The sequence below is a fragment of the Macaca mulatta genome, chromosome 14, assembly GCF_049350105.2.
Source record: "Macaca mulatta isolate MMU2019108-1 chromosome 14, T2T-MMU8v2.0, whole genome shotgun sequence".
NCBI classification, from domain to species: Eukaryota; Metazoa; Chordata; class Mammalia; order Primates; family Cercopithecidae; genus Macaca; species Macaca mulatta.
This window is the reverse complement of record NC_133419.1, coordinates 71,048,032-71,069,464: the sequence shown is the minus strand read 5'-3', so window position 1 is coordinate 71,069,464 and position 21,433 is coordinate 71,048,032. Positions and strand designations below refer to the sequence as shown.

General features: G+C 36.6%; 2 protein-coding genes across 3 annotated transcripts in view; one reads left to right on the top strand and one right to left on the bottom strand.

The window, feature by feature from the left end:
* Positions 1-21,433, top strand: part of MMP26 (matrix metallopeptidase 26) — a 368,531-nt gene that overhangs the window by 160,941 nt on the left and 186,157 nt on the right. The window lies entirely within an intron of this gene.
* Positions 947-1,918, bottom strand: OR51S1 (olfactory receptor family 51 subfamily S member 1). Its single transcript, NM_001194553.2, is given in 1 exon segment — positions 947-1,918. A coding segment is annotated over 1 exon segment (972 nt).

The window sequence follows — 21,433 nt, the reverse complement described above, 5'->3', positions numbered from 1 at the left end:
CTAGGAAGTAAAGAATTGAGACCAATAATTACAAATGCCACTTGTAAGATTCCATTTATATAAAACATTATAAGTGCTCACTAAACAGATAATTATAGTTAAGTTTGGGAGATATAATTTAAAATTATTCTTATTTATTCTATTTTTTCTGAAATATGCAAAAATTTTAGAAATTAAATTAAATTTCATTTTGAACTGACAATAATTATGCATATTCATAGTGATGTTTTGATGCATGTCATGTATAGTGATCAGATTGGGGTAATTAGCATATTCATAGTCTCAAACATTTCTCATTTCTTTGTGTTGAGAACATTCAATATACATATATATTCAAAAAATATACTAACATTTTGAAAACTAAATGAAGAATTAAAAAAATTATATTCCCTCTTTTCTTTTTCTGGCCTGATCAGAGTTAAATAACCTACTTCTTGGTGTGAAGAATCTAAATGAGAGACTTACTTGCATTTTCCTCACTTATCTAATTCCTAAGGATTGGTCAGAATTCTTACTTCTTAAGGAGGTACAATACCAATGGAAGATCTTCTATCTAGTTGAGAAGAATGTTTCTGTCTTATTTTTCCTTTGCTATGTAGATGATTAACTCTTCTAGATTTATCCGTATTAAAATATAGATATAGTGACAGGATTAACAAAAATAAAATAACAACAGGCACACACTTGGATGGTTGTGACAAGATCTGGACTCTGGCCCTTCCTGTGTCATTGATATATAATGTACCAGTGGGTGGATCACATTCATTCTCTGGGGATTGTAAGCTTTCATCAATATACACAGGCATACTTCCAGGGATAGGAAGCCACATCCATGTATATGCACTTATGAGTACGTGAATGATCATTTCATGCTTGGTGAACTGAGTTCTCACAGAAACTTTAGTATCAGGAACCCTGTACCACCAAACATGGAGGGGCATCCTCCTCACTGAGCACAACCCATCTTCCCGGGCTGCAACCTATTGAGTATTCTTTCTCTAATCTCCTTCATCTTGACACTATAGAGAATAGGGTTTATCAATGGAGGAAGAAGGAAATGGACATAGGAGAGAAGAGTATGGGTATGCTGAGTGATTGGCAGCTCAAGATGGCTAATCAGTGCCAGGAGGATCATAGGAATATAGAAGAGGAGCACGGCAGAAAGGTGGGCAACACAGGTTTGACCAGCCTTCCAGCGATCTTCCCTGGACTCCACACCTTGCAACACCTTGCCAATCAGGCCATAGGAAAAGAAAATCAGCAAGGGGTCCAAACCCATGACTGAAAGAACCACAGATAGGCTATAGGCTGCACCCCAAGCTCCTGGGCAGGCCAAACGAGCCACATCTGGATGCAAGCAATAAGAATGGGTTAGGACCTGTGGGCGGCAGTAGGGCATGCAGGCCAGCAGAAATGGCAGGGGCAGATGGAGACCCAGGCATCTAAAAGCAATGGCCACGCTGATTTTGCTAATTACACCGTTGGTGAGGAGAGCTGAATAGTGGAGAGGTCGGCAGATGGCCAGTGCCCGATCAATGGACATGGCAAGCAAGACAGAGGACTCCATGACAGAGAAGACATGGACAAAAAACATCTGTAGAAGGCAGGCTGAGGCAGGGACAGTGTGAACATCAGCAAGGGCAAGGCCCAGCAGTGTGGGCATCAGGGCGGTAACCAAGCCAATATCAGACACACTAAGCAAGAAGAGGAAGAAGTGCATTGGGCGGTGCAGGGCAGGCTCCAGGGCAATGATCCAGAGGATGGTACCATTTCCCAGTGCAGAGAGAAGGTAGACAGCAATGACGGGCATCGTCCACCAGGAGGGTACACCTGATAGGCCTGGCATGCCCACAAGCAAGAAGGTGGGGGCCATTGAAGTGCTGCTATTTGGGGCTGTCTGAGTTAGTAATGTTGACATAGTTCAGAATTCCACGTTGAACTCTGGAACCTGAAAAATAATTAGAAAGGTTTACTTAATCGTGTGCCAAATTTGCATAAAACTTTCCAAAATAGCCTGCATCTTCACTCCCCGACTCATGCACACACACACACACACATACACAAATACACATTTCCTCCCTAGGCACACACCCATCGTAATAGTATATGCAGCATTCATTCCTTGCGTTTGAGGTTTTCCTACAGCTGTCCTCATAGCTCTGTGGCTCTGTTTCTTTTCCTAAATTTTTTCTCATCTTTTTGACCTTGTCTCTCCCTGTAGTGTTATTCTATTTCTTTCCTTCCTTTATGAAAAACACTTAAGGAGACAGTCTATTTATCCATATTTTTTTCTCTTCCCAACCCCAGACAGTCTGACTTCTAGACTGCCTTAAGATATTTACATTTTGGTGCAATTTAACTGTTCTTACTAAGTCCCCAGTTACTCCTTCATTTCTAAATTAAGGGCATTCATTTTTTCTAAGCTTGATTTATTTCTTAATGAGCTTTGGCTACTATGGATCTGCTTTTTATTTTTTCAAAAATTTGCCTTTTCAGAATTTAGCCTTTTAGTTCACCTTGCTATGTCCCTATGATTTATACATTGGTATTTAAAATTTTTATTTTATTGAAATGTAATAATTGTACATATTTAAGGGGGTGCATGTGGTATTTTGTTACATGCAAAGAATGTGAAATGATAAAGTCAGGGTATTTAGGACATCCATCGCCTTGAGTAATTATAATTTTTATATGTTGGAACATTTCAAGTTCTGTCTACTAGCTATTTTGAAATATAAAATACATTGTTGTTAACTATAGTCACCCTACTTGGCTGCTGAACATTATAACTTATTTCTTCTATCTAAGTGTATGTTTATATTTTTGAGGTATTTTTACTTGGCCCTCTTTCTTAAGTGGTCTTATTTACTCTCATGACATCAACTCAAGTCTACAAACTGATGAATTACTAATATATATTCCCAGATCCTACTAGGGTTCATCTCACCTTGGATATCCCATGCAATTTAAATTCAAATAATCCAAAGCAGATCTTAACAGACACATCTTAATGCCTCTGTCAGAGTCATCAGTTAGGAAACAGTGAAGAGGAATTTATGTCAACAGCAAAACCAATAAGACACTCCTTGGTTCCCTAAGTCAGTTGTTGGCGCCACCATTAATCAATTTCCCAAAATAAAAACCTGAGAATTAGCCTCTCCTCACATGTAATATCCAAATATTATTTATAATTTTAACAAGAGGGACTGAGCACACACCATAGTCATATCTTCTTCCCTGCCCAAATGCCCAGAAAGATTGGCACTGACATTCTGGACAAAAAGACAATGAAAATTGGCATCTAAAGAAAAGTAAAATAAAAAGCTTGCCAGGTTTTTTTTTCGGGGTAATGATATAGATACAAGTTAACCCTAAACATTTATTTAAAAAATTCCAAATACGTATGTTATGAAACATTACATTAACGTTTAAAATAAAATATAACTTTCAAGCTAAAAAAGAAAGATAAATGCAACAAAAACTTAATCCCACAGACTTTTAAAAAGAAATAAATAGAAACAGACATTCATTTCCAGTGTGATGGATTGAGGAGGCTAACACATTCTCTCCCCTACAAAGCAGGTATAAAGCTGACAAGCTGTCAATAACTTCCATTTTGGCACTCTGGAAATCCATTAGAGATGTAAGCTTGTTTATTGAAACTGCTGAACTTTGGAAAATAACAGCCATGCGCCTGGCATTTTGGCAAGGCAGCTTCATTCCGCTGCCTCCAGCTCTATCATCAGTGGTCAGATAAGGAAATCCCACAGCTTTGTTCCTGCACTCGTGAGGCAGCTTCTGTGATTTTGAGCTCTGTCAGTTAGCATGGCAATTTTGGTGGCAAGGAAATAAGGAGGGCCAGCAGCTCCACTACCCTGAAGTTCTGGTCCTCTTTGGGGCAATGTGTCCACCAGCAGACTAGATGGGGATTTAACACAGAGTTCTGGCTGAAAAATAAAACCAGATGGTAAGTGGAATCTATAGGAAGAAATGAAGAGTACTGGACATACTCAATATATGGGTAAATATGAAGGACTCTATACACATTTTAGTTAATTTTCCCTAAATTTCCTTAACAGGTTTGAATTGGATGAAAAGATAATTATAATACTGTATTGTTGAGTAAATTATATATATTATATATGTATGTGTCTGTATATGTATGTATACGTATTATAATAACAGCACAACAAGGGGGAGGAATTAAAAATTTATTAAAACAAAACTTTTGAATTTTACTGGAATTAAGTTAATATTATTCTGAAGTAAATTATATAGTAATGTGCATATTGTAATTTATAGAACAACTGCTAATAAAACAGTAAAAAAACCAAGAGATGAATTGAAATGGTTTGCCAAAAACATTTAAACAGATGAATGCAATGAAAAAACAGCAGAGCAAAAAAAAAGGCACAAGACTAACAGAAAACAAATAGCAAAATGACAGGTGAAATTTCAACCATGTCAGTAATCGCAAAGTGAATGGACTAAACATGCGTCATAAAAGGCACATTGTTATGTAGAATAAAAAAGCAAGTTATAACTATATTCTGTATACAAAAGACATACCATAGATTCAAAGGAGTAAATAGTTGAAAGTAAGAAGGTAGAAAATTATATATCCCACAAAAACACATGAGAGATGGAGTGGCTATACCAATATCATATAACAATCATAAATGCATATATAAAGAACACTAGATCCTAAAATACATGAACCAAAACTGGGTGAGATAAGCAATTTATCAATAATAGTTGAAGATTTTAATATTCCAAACTCAATAATTGATACAACAGTTGGAAAAATATACAAGGAAATAGAAATCTTTTGAAAAACACTCTGAATCAAAAACGACATTTATATAATACTCTCCAAAATAGCAGACTGTGTATTCTTTCCAAGCACATATATAGGATTTTCTGTATGAAGAACTGTCGGCTGGGAGGCAAAATAAGCTTTAATAATTTTTAAAATAGTCATATACAGACTGTGTTCATTTCTCAAATCAATAACCTAAGCCTCTTTAAGTATTTACAAAACAAAGAACAATCAATACCCAAACTAAATAAGTGTTGGTGAGAATGTGGAGAAAAGGGACCCCTTGTACATTTTTGGTAGGAGTAGAAATCTGTACACCCATTATGAAGAATAGTATGAAAGTTCTTCAAAAAATTGAAAATAAAACCACCATATTATTCAGCATTCCCACTTCTGGATATGTATTCAATGGAAATAAAACCATGATCTCAAAGAGATACCTTCACTCCTATGTTCACTGAAGCATTATTCATAATAGCCAAGATATGGAAACAACTTAAGTGTTCATCGATGTATGAAGAGGTTAAAAATTGTGATATATATAATATTCAGCCTTAAAAAAGAAGAACAACCTGTGATTTGCAACAGCATGGATAAATATGGATGACATTATGCCAAGTGAAATAAGCCAGACACAGTAAGAAAAATGCTGCATGACCTGTTTTGTGTGAACTCTAACAAAGTCAAACTCATAGAAACAAAACAGAAAGGTGATTATCAGGGTTTGAGGGGTTGTAGGGGAAATAGGGAAATGCGAGTCAAAGGATACAAACTTACAGTTATAAGATGTGTAAGTGTTAGAGGCTTAATGTACAGCATGACAATTATAGATAACAATAATATATTGTATACTTAAAATTTGCCAAGGGGAACCTCTTATGTATCCTCTGGACACACACACACACACACAAACATGTACACACATACAATGGTAACTGTGTGAGGTAATAAATATGTTAATTGGCTTGATTGTGGTCAATATTTCACAAGGTATACATATATCAAAACATCATATTGTACACCTTGAATATAGACAATATCAAATTGTCAATTATACTTTAATAAAGCTGAAAATAATGGAATAAAATTAAAAAACAAAATAAGTACAGGTGACATAACTAAAGATTAAGAAATTAAAAACCCTTAGCAAGCCTTAAAAAGAAAATAAAAGATGCAAATTACCAAAATCAGGAATGCAATGTGGGATAACACTATTAGACAATTAGCTGAAATTTTTTTAAATCCTAGAAAACTAAAAATTATAAAACTGACTCAAGAAGAAATAGCAATTCTAAACAGACCTATAACAAATAAAGTCAATTACTAATTAAAACTCTTCCTACTAAAAAATGCTGAAGTCCAGATGATTTCATGGGTGAATTAGATCACATATTAAAAGAAGAAATAATCACTAATGCTTCTCATAATGCTTTAAAAATAGAGAAGGATTTTATAAAATCCTACTCAATCCAGAAGTAGAGTGTAATCTTGATTCTAAAGCCAAATCATAACAAAAAACATAGCACTGACAAATTTTCCTCAAGTAAATAGACATACAAATTCTTAATATTAGCAAATTAAATTTGGCTACATATAAAAAAATTCTGCACTGTGGTTTTGTGGAATTTATGCCTAAGTGCAGAGTTGGTTTTGTATTTCAACATCAACTAATGTAATAAACATTAGAAAAAAGGACAAAAATTGCATGGTCATCTCAATAGGCACAGAAAATCATGTGTCAAACCATGTACTTACTCATGATAAAAACTCTGAATAAGGAGGGTTCCAAGATGGCCGAATAGAAACAGCTCCAGTCTACAGCTCCCAGCATGAGTGACAGAGAAGATGGGTGATTTCTGCATTTCCAACTGAGGTACCGGATTCATCTCACTGGGGCTTGTTGGACAGTGGGTGCAGCATACGGAGTGTGAGCTGAAGCAGTGTGGGGCATGGCTTCACACTGGGAAGTGCAAGGGGTCGGGGAATTCCCTTTCTTAGCCAAGGGAAGCTGTGATAGACGGTACCTGGAAAATTGGGACACTCCCACCCTAATACAGTGCTTTTCCAATGATTTTAGCAAATGGCACACCAGGACATTATATCCCATGCCTGGCTCGGAGGGTCCCACACCCATGGAGCCTTGCTCACTGCTAACACAGCAGTCTGAGATCAAACTGTAAGGCAGCAGCAAGGCTGGGGGAGGGGTGTCTGCCATTGCTGAGGCTTGAATAGGTAAACAAAGTGACCTGGAAGCTCAAACTGGTTGGAACTCACCTCAGCTCAAGGAGGCCTGCCTGCCTCTGTAGACTCCACTTCTGGGGACAGGGCATAGCTGAACAAAAGGCAGCAGAAACTTCTGTAGACTTAAACATCCCTATTTGACAGCTTTGAAGAGAGTCATGGTTCTCCCAGCATGCAGTTTGAGATCTGAGAATGGACAGACTGCCTCCTCAAGTGGGTCCCTGACCCCTAAGTAGCCTAACCTCCCAGTAGGTTCCAACTGACACCTGATACAGCTGGGTGCTTCTCTGAGACGAAGTTTCCAGAGGAAGGGTCAAGCAGCAACATTTGCTGTTCTGCAATATTTGCTGCTCTGCAGTCTCCGCTGGTGATACCCAGGAAAACAGGGTCTGGAGTGAAACTTCAGCAAACTCCAACAGACATGCAACTGAGGGTCTTGATGGTTAAAAGGAAAACTAACAAACATAAAGGGCATCCACACCAAAACCCCATCTCTAGGTCACCATCATCAAAGACCAAAGATAGATAAAACCACAAAGATATGGAGAAAACAAAGCAGAAAAGCTGAAAATTCTAAAAATCGGTGTGCCTCTTCTCCTCCAAAGGAACACAGTTCCTTGCTAGCAATCCAACAAAGCTAGACATAGAAGGATTTTGATGAGCTATCAGAAGTAGGCTTCAGAAGATCAATAATAACAAACTTCTCTGAGCTAAAGGAGGATGTTCAAACCAATCACAAAGATGCTAAAAACCTTGAAAAAAGATTAGATGAATGGCTAACTAGAATAAACAGTGTAGAGAAGACCTTAAATGACCTGAAATGAGCTGAAAACCATGGCATGGGAACTTCCAATACATGCATAAGCTTCAGTGGCCGATTCGATCAAGTGGAAGAAAGGGTATCAATGACTGAAGATCAAATGAATGAAATGAAGAAAGAAGGGAATTTTAGAGAAAAAAGAATAAAAAGAAATGAACAAGACCTCCAAGAAATATGGGACTATGTGAAAAGACCAAATCTACGTCTGATTGGTGTACCTGAAAGTGACGGGGAGAATGGAACCCAGTTGGAAAACACTCTTCAGGATATTATCCAGGAGAACTTCCACAACCTAGCAAGGCAGGCCAACATTCAAATTCAGGAAATACAGAGAATGCCACAAAGATACTCCTCGAGAAGAACAACTACAAGACACATAATTGTCAGATTCTCCAAAGTTGAAATGAAGGGAAAAATGTTAAAGGCAGCCAGAGAGAAATGTTGGGTTACCCACAAAGGGAAGCTCATCAGGCTAACAGTGGATCTCTTGGCACAAACATTACAAACCAGAAGATAGTGGAGGCCTATATTCAACATTCTTAAAGAAAAGAATTTTCAGCCCCAAATTTCATATCCTGCCAAACTAAGATTCATAAGTGAAGGAGAAATAAAATCCTTTACAGACAAGCAAATGCTGAGAGATTTTGTCACCACCAGGCCTGCCTTACAGAAGCTCCTGAAGGAAGCACTAAACATGGAAAGGACAACCGGTAGCAGCCAATGCAAAAACATGCCAAATTATAAAGACCATCGATGCTAGGAAGTAACTGCCTCAACTAATGAGCAAAATAACCAGCTAACATCATAATGACAGGATCAAATTCAGACATAACAATATTAACCTTAAATGTAGATGGGCTAAATGCTCCAATTAAAAGACACAGACTGGCAAATTGGATAAAAAGTCAAGACACATCAGTGTGCTGTATTCAGGAGACCCATCTCACATGCAGAGACACACATAGGCTCAAAATAAAGGGATGGAGGAAGATCTACCAAGAAAATGAAAAACAAAAAAAAAAAGCAGGGGTTGCAATACTAGTCTCTGATAAAAACAAACTTTAAACCAATAAAGATCAAAAGAGACAAAGAAGGCCATTACATGATGGTAAAGGGATCAATTCAACAAGAAGAGCTAACTATCCTAAATATATATGCATCCAATACAGAAGCACACAGATTCATAAAGAAAGTCCTTAGAGACCTACAAAGAAACTTAGACTCCCACACAATAAGTATGGGAGACTTTAATACTCCACTGTCAACTTTAGACAGATCAATGAGACAGAAGGTTATAACAAGGTTATCGAGAACTTGAACTCAGCTCTGCACCAAGCAGACCTAACAGACATCTACAGAACTCTCCACCCTAAATCAACAGAATACACATTCTTCTCAGCACCACATTGCACTTATTCCAAAACTGACCACACAGTTGGAATGAAAGCCTCCTCAGCAAATGTAAAAGAACAGAAACTATAACAAACTGTCTCTCAGATCACAGTGCAATCAAATTAGAACTCAGGATTAAGAAACTCACTGAAAAACGACACAACTACATGAAAACTGAACAACCTGCTCCTGAATGACTACAGGGTATGTAATGAAATGAAGGCAGAAATAAAGATGTTATTTGAAACCAGTGAGAACAAAGACACAACACACCAGAATATCTGGGACACATTTAAAGCAGTGTGTAGAGGAAAATTTATAGCACTAAATGCCTGCAAGAAAAAGCCAGAAATATCTAAAATCGACACCCTAACATCACAATTAAATGAGCTAGAGAAGCAAGAGCAAACACATTCAAAAGCTAGCAGAAGGCAAGAAATAACTAAGATCAGAGCAGAACTGAAGGAGATAGAGACACAAAAAACCCTCCAAAAAATCAATGAATCCTGGAGCTGCTTTTTTGAAAAGATTAACAAAATTGATAGACCACTAGCAAGACTAATAAAGAAGAAATGAGAGAAAAATCAAGTAGATGCAATAAAAAATGATAAAGGGGAAATCACCACCAATTCCACAGAAATACAAACTACCATCATAGAATACTGTAAACACCTCTATGCAAATAAACTGGAAAATCTAGAAGAAATGGATAAATTCCTGGACACATACACCCTCCCAAGACTCAACCAGGAAGAAGTTGAATCCCTGAATAGACCAATAACAGGCTCTGAAATTGAGGCAATAATTAATAGCCTACTAACCAAAAAAAAGTCCAGGACCAGACAGATTCATAGCCAAATTCTACCAGAGGTACAAAGAGGAGCTGCTACCATTCCTTCTGAAACTATTCCAATCAATAGAAAAAGAGGGAATCCTCCTTAACTAATTTTATGAGGCCAGCATCATCCTGATACCAAGGCCAGGCAGGGACACAACAAAAAAGAGAATTTTAGACCAATATCCCTGATGAACATTGATGCAAAAATCCTCAATAAAATACTGGCAAACTGAATACAGCAGCACATCAAAAAGCTTATCCCCCATGATTGATTTGGCTTCATCCCTGGGATGCAAAGCTGGTTCAACATACACAAGTCAATAAACATAATCCATCATATAAACAGAACCAAAGACAAAAACTACATGATTATCTCAATAGATGCAGAAAAGGACTTCGACCAAATTCCACAGCCATTCATGCTACAAACTCTCAATAAATTCGGTATTGATGGGAGGTATCTCAAAATAATAAGAACTATTTATGAAAAACCCACAGCCAATATCATACTGAATGGGCAAAAACTGGAAAAATTCCCTTTGAAAACTGGCACAAGACAGGGACACCCTCTCTCACCACTCCTATTCAACATAGTGTTGGAAGTTCTGGCTAGGGCAATCAGGCAAGAGAAAGAAATAAAGGGTATTCAATTAGGAAAAGAGGAAGTCAAATTGCCTCTGTTTGTAGATGACATGATTGTATATTTAGAAAACCTTATTGTCTCAGCCCCAAATCTCCTTAAGCTGATAAGCAACTTCAGCAAAGTCTCAAGATATAAAATCAATGTTCAAAAATCACAACCATTCCTATACACTAATAAAAGACAAATACAGAGCCAAATCATGAGTGAACTCCCATTGACAATTGCTTCAAAGAGAATAAAATACCTCGGAATCCTACTTACAAGGGATGTGAAGGACCTCTTCAAGGAGAACTACAAACCACTGCTCAACAAAATAAAAGAGGACACAAACCAATGGAAGAACATTCCGTGCTCATGGATGGGAAGAATTAATATCATGAAAATGGCCATACTGCCCAAGATAATTTATAGATTCAATGCCATCTCCATCAAGCTACCATGGCTTTCTTCACAGAATTGGAAAAGACTCCTTTAAAGTTCATTTGGAACCAAAAAAAGAGTCCGCATTGCCAAGATAATCCTAAGCCAAAAGAAAAAACCTGGAGGTATCACACTACCTGACTTCAAACTATACTAAAAGGCTACAGTAACCAAAACAGCATGGTACTGGTACCAAAACAGAGACATAGACCAATGGAACAGAACAGCCCTTAGAAATAATACCACACATCTATAACCATCTGATCTTTGACAAACCTGACAAAAACAAGAATTGGGGAAAGGATTCTCTATTTAATAAATGGTTCTGGGAAAACTAGCTAGCCATATGTAGAAAGCTGAAACTGGATCCCTTTCTTACACCTTATATAAAAATTAATTCAAGATGCATTAAAGACGTAAATGTTAGACCTAAAACCATAAAAACCCTAGAAGAAAACCTAGGGAATACCATTCAGGACATAGGCATGGGCAAGGACTTCACAACTAAAACAGCAAAAGCAATGGCAACAAAAGCCAAAATGGACAAATGGGATCTAATTAAACTAAAGAGCTTCTGCACAGTAAAAGAAACTACCACCAGAGTGAACAGACAACCTACAGAATGGGAGAACATGTTTGCAATCTACCCATCTGACAAAGGCCTAGTATCCAGAATTTACAAAGAACTTAAACAAATTTACAAGAAAAAGTCAAACAACCCCATCAAAAAGTGAGCAAAGGATAGGAACAGACACTCCTCAACAGAAGGCATTTATGCAGCCAACAGACACATGAGAAAATGCTCATCATCATTGGCCATCAGAGAAATGCAAATCAAAACCACAATGAGATACCATCTCACACCAGTTAAAATGGCAATCATTAAAAAGTTAGGAAACAACAGGTGCTGGAGAGGATGTGGAGAAATAGTAACGCTTTTACACTGTTAGTGGGATGGTAAACTAGTTAGACTGTGGAAGACAGTGTGGTGGTTCCTCAAGGGTCTAGAACTAGAAATACCATTTGACCCAGCCATCCCATACTGGGTATATACCCAAAGGATTATAAATCATGCTGCTTTAAAGACATGTGCACACATATGTTTATTGTGGCACTATTCACAATAAAAAAGACTTGGAACCAACCCAAATGTCCATCAATGATAGACTGGATTAAGAAATTGTGGCACACATACTCTATGGAATATTATGCAGTCATAAATGAGGATGAATTCATGTCCTTTTTGAGGACATGGATGAAGCTGGAAACCATCATTGTGAGCAAACTATCGCAAGGGCAGAAAACCAAACACCGCATGTTCTCACTCATAGGTTGGAATTGAACAATGAGAACACTTGGACACAGGGTGGGGAACATCACACACCAGGATCTGTCACGAGATGGGGGAAGTGAGGAGGGATAACATTAGGAGAAATAGAAATACCTAATGTAAATGACAAGTTAATGGGTGCAGTACACCAACATGGCACATGTATACATATGTAACTAACAAGCACGTTGTGCACATGTACCCTAGAACTTAAAGCATAATAAAAAAATTTCTTTAATAGTTTAATCAGGTTTCCAAATTAGTGAATATTTATGTGTATGGAAATTTATCACAGGATTGCTTTTATGTCTTTGCTTCTAACGGTGCTAAATTTTAGTGATTATGTAGATGGGTTAAAGTTTTGACCTTTTGGAAGTTTGTTTTCTTGTTGTTATTGTTGATTTTAATTACTTTGTAATAAATTATCAATCTTTGTAAGAAAAAATCTTTGAATAAAATAGAAATAGAGAACTTTTTAAATGAGATTAAGGTATCTATGAATAACCTATAGTGAACATCGCACTTAACTGTAAAAGACTGAACATTTCCTCCCTAAGATTTAGAATGAGGAAACAATAATCTCTTCTGGTTGCTTCTATTGAACATTATACCAAAGATTCCAGAAAATGCACTAAAGAAAAAAAATAAAGTTTCAAGTTTGGGAAGAAAAAGTAAGATAATTTCTATCTACAGATGACATCAACCTATATGTAGAAAATTTTAAGGAATCTATCAAAAAACTACTAACACTAATCAATAAGTTTAGCAAGGCCACAGAATATAAAGTAAAGATTAAAATATCAATTGTGTATCTGTACAGTTGAACAAGTTGAAAGTAAACAATCTAAAAATTAAAAATTTATAAAATTATGAAAAATCAAAAAATAGAAAAAACAAAATGAATACAAAATTTGTACACTGAAAACTACAAAATGATGCTTAGGAATTAAAGAAATTATTAATAAATCAAAAATACTTTATATTTATTGATTGGAAGATTTTATATAATTAAAATACCAGTTACCTCCAAGTTGATCTATAGTTTCCACAAAATCCCATGGAAAGTCTCATCAGGCCTGTTTGTAAAAATTGAGAAACTTATCCTAAAATTCATATGGAAATGCTATGGACCTATCATAGCCAAACCAATTCTGAAAAAGAAAACCAAATTTGGGAAAATTACACTACTCAATTTCAAAAATCTCTGCAAAACAGCACTAGGCAAGACAGTGTCTATCATCATAAGGATAGGCATACAGACCAATGAGAAAGAAATAAGAGTCTAGACATATATTCATGCCTTAACCTTCTCTTGAGTTGCCACAAGGGTGACATGACAATTAAATAGCAAAAGGATAATCTTTTCAATAAATGGTACTGAGGCAATTATATATCCATACGCAAAATGGTAACTTAAGAGCTTTATTACATACCATACACAAACGTTAACTAAAAATGGATCATGAGCCTAAATGTAAGAGTTAATACTATTTAATATTCATAAGAATATTGAGGATAGGAAGTTCATGACCTGGGTTAGGAAAATAGTTTAGATAAAACACCACTAGCTCAATTCATTAAGTATAAAGTTGATTTTAAGAATTCACTGAAATTCAATACTTTTGTCCTTCAAAACACTGAAACATAAAAGAAAATTAAATTTTAGAGGTCACCATCACACTCATATTAAGCAAAGAAGTGAAACAAACAAGCAAACTAAAAATTTTAAGAACAAAAGCTAACATAACACTTCTATCTCTTTATGGAGAAAACGACAAAACTTGGTTGAAGAGGGGAAAACTCAATGAAAAGAATTAATATACAGATTAACTATAACTCCATTATAAATCTCAAAAAATTATCCTGGAACTTGGCCATATCATTCTTAATTTTCTGTGCAATTACAAATGATCCAAAATGTATGAGGCATTTTTTAAAAGACTCAAGAAGGAACGCATTATATTACTATCAAATTTCATTGTAATTCTAAAGAAATTAGAACAATGTGATATTGCCCCAGACAGAACTGAAAATCTAAAAATAGATCTTTTGATATGCAGAAATTATAGATGTATTATTTAACATCTATGGGGAAATATACATTTTGGAAACTGCTATATTTAAATATATATATATATATATATATATATATATATATATATATATATTTAGATCTCAGTCTTATAGTATGCATCGAAAATAAATTCTAAATGGAACAAGACCTAAGTGAAAAGATTATTATACTTATATGAAAACATAGGAAACCTTATAATATCAAAACACTTTTTTCTAAAACTAGACATAACCTGTTCAAACCATAAATGAAAATATCAATAAATGTGTCAATGTCAAAATTAAAACATCTATTACAACGGGTATTCATGCATGTGGTTAAAAGATGAGGGGAAGAATAAACAAAATGTGACAGAATGTGACAATATTTGCAATTTGCACCATTGACTAAACTTTGGAATTTGAAATATATAAAGAACTATAATAAATAAGGAGTTGGACAATCTAATATAAATCTAGAAAAATATGAACAGTGATTCATATAAAAATAAAGACAAATGGTGAACAAATATATTAAACATCTATGTTAGTGTTGCTGAAATAATACATATTGAAAATGATGACACACTCTCCACTCACCAAATGAGACAAGATTATAAAATTTGATAAAATTATGTGTGGGGGAAAGATATTAAAAGGCAACTTTAAATCAAGGCTGTAAGGGTTTTGCAATTCTGTAGCCACTCTGAGAGCAATTTGTCACAATCTATTAAAATAAGAAATTCATTTGATTCGGCAATTCTAGTTCTTGATATATCTGTCAGAGAGACATTCATATTCATAAAAAGGCATAAGAAAGATTGTGGTCTTCAAGAGTAAAAAATAGATTTCTTCATAGAGAGAAGATGTCTACTATTATTAATCAGATATATGATTATGATGCATGATAGATAACCTTATGGTCAAGAATAAAAACATTTTTGAGTTTAAAATAAAGTTGTAGAATGATTTGTGCCTTATGGTATCATATATGTTTTAAAAACTTCCAAAAGTACTACCTCTCAGCTACATTTGTATGTAAGCACCTAGAGATAGTCTTAGAAGTGTGTGCATTAAATTGATTTGATCAAAATAGTAATGACTGGGGTTGGGGGACTAATACTGAATTGCAATGGGGTTGAAAATGATTGGCTTTAACACTAATACTTTATTTTGTTTCTTGGTAAGGTGGCTCTCATATTAAACAAGTAACTGTTTATTCAGTAAGCTCCATTGTCTCTCTTCAAAATTTTCTTTCGTATTCAACCCTTTTAATTATCAACAGTGTGGTAGTGTTCGATGAGGCTTTTATTTGCATTGTACCCACATACCCACGTTTTCCTGCTCCTCCATATGGAGCCCACAGTGTTATTTCTAATTTGCAATCTGGTAATGTGGTTTTGGTGTCTTTCCTTAAAATCATCTGATTTTTCCACTACTTTAAAATAAAGGTCATATCTTTAACGATCATAAAAACTTTATCACCCTCTACCCCTAGATAACCTTTACTTATTAACCCATTTCTATTCTATTTCCACCCATGAACCTGAGGTTCCCAGAACAACTGTGATTTCTTGAATATGTCACTGGGTTCTAAACTTTCAAACAATACATTAATAAACAGAATTTCTTCACCCTTTCGGCATCAGAACACTTTATAGGTATCATGAAGTTTCAGCTTAGGCATTTCTTTTATTTTCCCTGACTGCCTTTCTTCAAACACACAGCCTGGGATGGGGTATTTACCTCCTCCTACCACACTATGGCACATAGTGTTGAGTACCTGCCATTCTCAAATATTAATATTTCTTCCTTTGCCTTTCTCCTTAATGGAATGTTCCCTCCTAAAGAGGTTTAGTTATTTATGATTGTAAGTTCAGGTCCCGATTTATATTAAGTCTCAGAGAATGTGATTCACAAATCTTTCACACTTCTATTTTGCAGTTACACAATTCCATTTCTCTAAACTTTCCTCCTGGATTTGATCCTTCTTTCTGAAATTCCACTAAGCTTTCTTATTTCTTTCTCAGAAATACCCCATTCACCACTCATATATACCTCATGTAAGTTTCTCCAAAATACTATTCCTTCCTTTAGAGGAGTTCTTTCTTACCAACATATTTCTACCTTCCCTTTCTTTATGACTCTTAGAGTCTCTGCCTCTCTGACTGAAGTATATAAGAGATTGAGCTTCTGAGCAGCTGAGCTTACGATCAGGAGAACAGAGATTTTTAATGCATGTCATGCACTTCATAGATTGTTACTGGTAATTAAAACAGATCAGGTAGTGGGTGTGTTTCACAGAAGCTAAAGTAGGAAAGGTTTGAGACAGGTGGCTTTTGTGGAGGCAGTTAAGCCACCACACAGGAATTTTGCATTTAATAGGCCTCCTTCATCGCAGAATTTTGAAAACCCTGTTATACACACCTAACTAGCATACCGGAATCACATACCTCTTTCCTCATGTATGCTATTCACACACGAAGGATACTCATGTTTAGTAAGCAATGTCTATAACATCACATAAGAGACATATATACATGCACACACCCATCCAAATTAGTACACAGAAACACATGTATACTCATACACACATATAAAAAATGTTTAAATTCAGAAGGAAATATTTTTGAGGCAGATCCATATCAAATTAATAGGCATTCAAAGTACATATACACATGCAAGGATGCATAAATACACAAATAAATATCTATTCTCTAAGAATCACTTCTGTATATATAGTCTATATATGCATATACTCACATGAAATGGCATGTGATAATGAAAGTACCTGTACACGTATATATGATATTATACATACATGCATATATATGATATGATATATGTATTCATCTCTATAAATCCTGAGTGGCAAGTACTGTCAACCAATCTCTTGTCACCTCAAACAATCAAAGCTGGTAAAAACAAGACTCAATCATTTTTTCATAAACACACATCTAAAGACAGTGAGTAACTTCTATCTCTTCACGTACAAACATATTCGTCAGAGATTCACAAACATCCTTTCAATATGCAGCACACATACCTGCATTTATATGCATTACAAATGCAGAAGATCATAAACACATTTCTTGTGATCACATCACACACACTGTCAGATCATTCTTATTTTACTTCTAATGTTTGGCAGATTGCCACAAATACAAGTAACTCTTTCTCTTACTGAATATTTCTTTCTATAGACCTAATTTTATGGATTCAAAATCACAAGAGAGGTCTTGGTCACTATAAGACACTTATAAATATTGAACAATGTTTTCTGGGAAAGGACAAACGTTGTATTCATTACCAGATTAGTTCCTATGAACATGACTAAAGGGATGGAACATAAGATATTTAGGTATAAAGGTGATTTGATGCTGGTGTAAAGGAGAGACCTGTGTAGCCACATAGAGATGACAGACATTATGGACAAATTTGCTCACTTTACACTTGTGTCCAGCCCCAGTCCTGGCTATCAGAGTTCTCTTAAAAATTCTCCCTGGTACTTACCAGACCAGCATGGAAGAGAATGGGTCAGATAGAGTCTTTGGTTGCAGATAATTGCTACAGTGTTATAATGGCTTCAAGAAGTGGACAATATGAGAGAATTTATAGCATCAATTCTCCAGTTGTGCCATAGGGGATAAACCACAGAAGGAAGAAAGGTCTAGCAGCGTGGACTTGTTACCATGGCAATGATTGCCCCTCCATATCCTGGACACTGCTTTGTCTCTGTATTAACCCTGAATGTACTAAGAGAGATATCTTCAGTGCTCAACACCAAGGAATCTGCTGAAGACATGATATATCCCATAGATAAATTAACTAACAAAGTAAAAGATCAAATTAGGTACATCATGAAATATAGATATGAGACCTATGTATATAGGGGACTCCTCCACCCCCCCCCAAAAAAAAAACAACCACGAAAGAAAAGCAAGCATAGCATCTGGGGTTGAGAAAGAAAACAATATGGGAAGAGAAATGATTTAGGTAATAGGTCTTAAATTTAGATAATAACCTCCCATATTCTCAGTTTTAAATCTTAGTGGGTATTTGAAATACAAGGCAAAGCAATCAGTTCTGCTGCTCCGTGTATTCAGATTATTTCTCATGCTGTGTCTTCACTGGGGATTCCCACAGGATTCAGCTTTGCCCTGAAGGATTGCGGAATGAGGACCACAGCAGATTATCATTGGAGCAAGGTAGGTAGAAAATCAGACCATATATAAGGCGTAGAAAATAATGCCATTGAATTTTCAAGTTTCCCCAAGTTCCTTCATCCAAGACTTTTGGCCACCAGTAAGTTTAGAACAATTTATACAGTTTTTGAGATACATTTCAGCGATGTTTGGTCAGAAAAGTCTGCTCCAACTTTCTAGTTCTAAAGTATGATATTATAGGGTCATTTATCTCTAGTTGTCTTCGATTTTTCACCCCTTTCCAAATACTGCTGCTTCATAACTCTTGCCTTTGCACCTGCAGTTATATCTGTCTTCTCTCCATTTTCTATTTCAGGAACCAATTCATCCTTACTGTAGGTATATGCTACCAGTCCCCATAGGCCTTGTAATATATTACTTTCCTCAAACGAATTGCTTCCAATTGCACAGCCTCTGTATGTAGCCTCCACACATTTATATAGCATAACCTACTCACTATTGCAACTCCTTCCATGCCTTCCTACTACCATGTGAGCTATTTAAAGACAAAGACTATCTTTATATTTTATATTTTTTCATTTACACAGCAACATCTATCCATTATGCTTGAAATAAGTTTCGTGAATTCTATGAGTTGTTTTGAAAATCCTGCTTAAACAAAACTTTCTCTTGTTGCCTGTATTCAGAAGTCGTATCTCCCTCCTCTCTGCAACGGGCACTGTGCTTTTCTTATTGCTCCACCTTCTCCATCATAATTTCTCAGTCAACTTCTCAACTTCTCAGAAATTGATTTAAGTTTTTAAGAGGTGTCAAATTATTTTCCCTGTCTTCTTTCTTTCCTTCTAGGCTCAGAAACAGGGGCATCCACACTCTTCTCCCTCCTCTTCCCTCTCTTTCTTGCTTCATCTGCTTACTTCCTACCCTCTCCCTGATTATTTTCTCACTCTCACTCCTAGTCAGACTTTCCTTCCCACACTTGTTTCTCCTACTGTGCAGTTCACTCACCACACCTGGTTTCTCCCAGCGAACCTCACACACTGGTGTTGTGGTGAACTGCCTGGGCTGTATCTTTATGTTTCTCTGGTTGTACCGTATCTAGGAAAGTGGGTGGGGTTTGGGGTACAGGGAGGGTAATGACAGGTGTCCAGCCTTGCTTTGCCAGAGCCCCATGGGGAGGCTCAAAGATAATAGTTAAAAACCTGTTGCTCTGCCCAATAGAAGAACCATGATGACCTTTGAACTGCAGCAGGAATGAAAAAAATCTCTCCATCCCTAACATCCTGTCTTGATCTTATAGCCTATCAAACAGATCCCCTCTGCCCACACTAGCCCTAAGCTCATAGACCTGGTAGGCCCTGATGCTCTGTCTTACCCTGACCTGTCTATTTTGGAGCATTTACCACAACCCCTCCCTGGCATTTTTTTCAGAGAGTAGATAATTAGCTCTAGAGAGTGCTCCTGGATCAGTCCTCTGGGACTCATTCTGGTTTTGATGGTTGTCTTTGTTTTGACTAATTGCCATTAGCTTAGTGGGAGTACCACATGGTGTTTATAGCGCCAAAGCCACAGGTCTTATCTCTGCAAGGATCACTTTGTTTTGCACCCTCAAAGTAAGGCCAGAATCCACTCAAAGACTACCTGGACTACAGAATGAGCTCTTATCCTTGGTATGGTTTGGTCTCCATATCTGGCCATGGGCACACTGTCACTTATAAAGCCAGATGTCGCTGAAATATATAAGCTAGTTTGACTGGACACCCTCACTCCTCTGGCCTAGTCGTTTTTATTTACCTTTTTCATCTCTCTTCCCTGTACTTTGCATTTTCTCATTTCCCCTGCCTTTTCTTATTCTTAATAAATGCCTTGTTTTCTTATGGATCAAGTATCACCAGACACCCCCATGACCCATCCCAGCTTGTGGCTTTTCTGTCACACCTTGGACATAATCAGCCAAATCTCTGTAAAGAGCTTGGGCTCTCACTGTGTGTCATGCCATCCACTGCTCCTCCCTTCCTTCAGGCCCTTCTGGGGTGCTTCTGTTTATGTAATCCCTGCAGCAGACCTGGGTAACCAGATCCCAGATCATGGTTTATCTTGGCTCATCCCTGTCACTTCTATACTCCCTTTCAGGAGATGGTACATTAATCTTTCTATCCCCAGGGTCCAGACAGACTTCTCCTGGACTCAGGTTACTCCATCTCTCCTCCAAATTCCAGTTGGTGTGATCTATTGGACTTAGAGGCTGCCCTCAAACTTATCAACTGAAATTTAACCCCATGGTGAATGGAGCAGGAGACACTGATTACATTGGCTTTTGCTACCTCCACAATCCCATATCCAGGGTCTGTCTTAGGCTCTCTGTTGTGTTCAATGTACCATTTCCTATCCCTTCATCACCCGGGGGTCCAAGGCCATCTCTCCTCTAATCTCTAAACAGTAGAAAGAACCTCTTATCTATCTGCACTATGATGTCCTTGGCATCCAAGGTGGTGATTTATTAATGTGACAAATAAGTCTATCCTAGTATATTAGAGGGAGGGACAGAATTAAACCATCCCTAGGTCCCTCCTTTCTGCAGATTAAGGCATGTGTTATTTGACATTATGTTTCAGGAGGCCACAGTATGTTGCTGTACTGTTCAGACTTAGACTAATCTTGGGGAAAATCTTTACTTTGTCACTTTCTCCCTGTAAGGCTGTGGACCAGCTACTT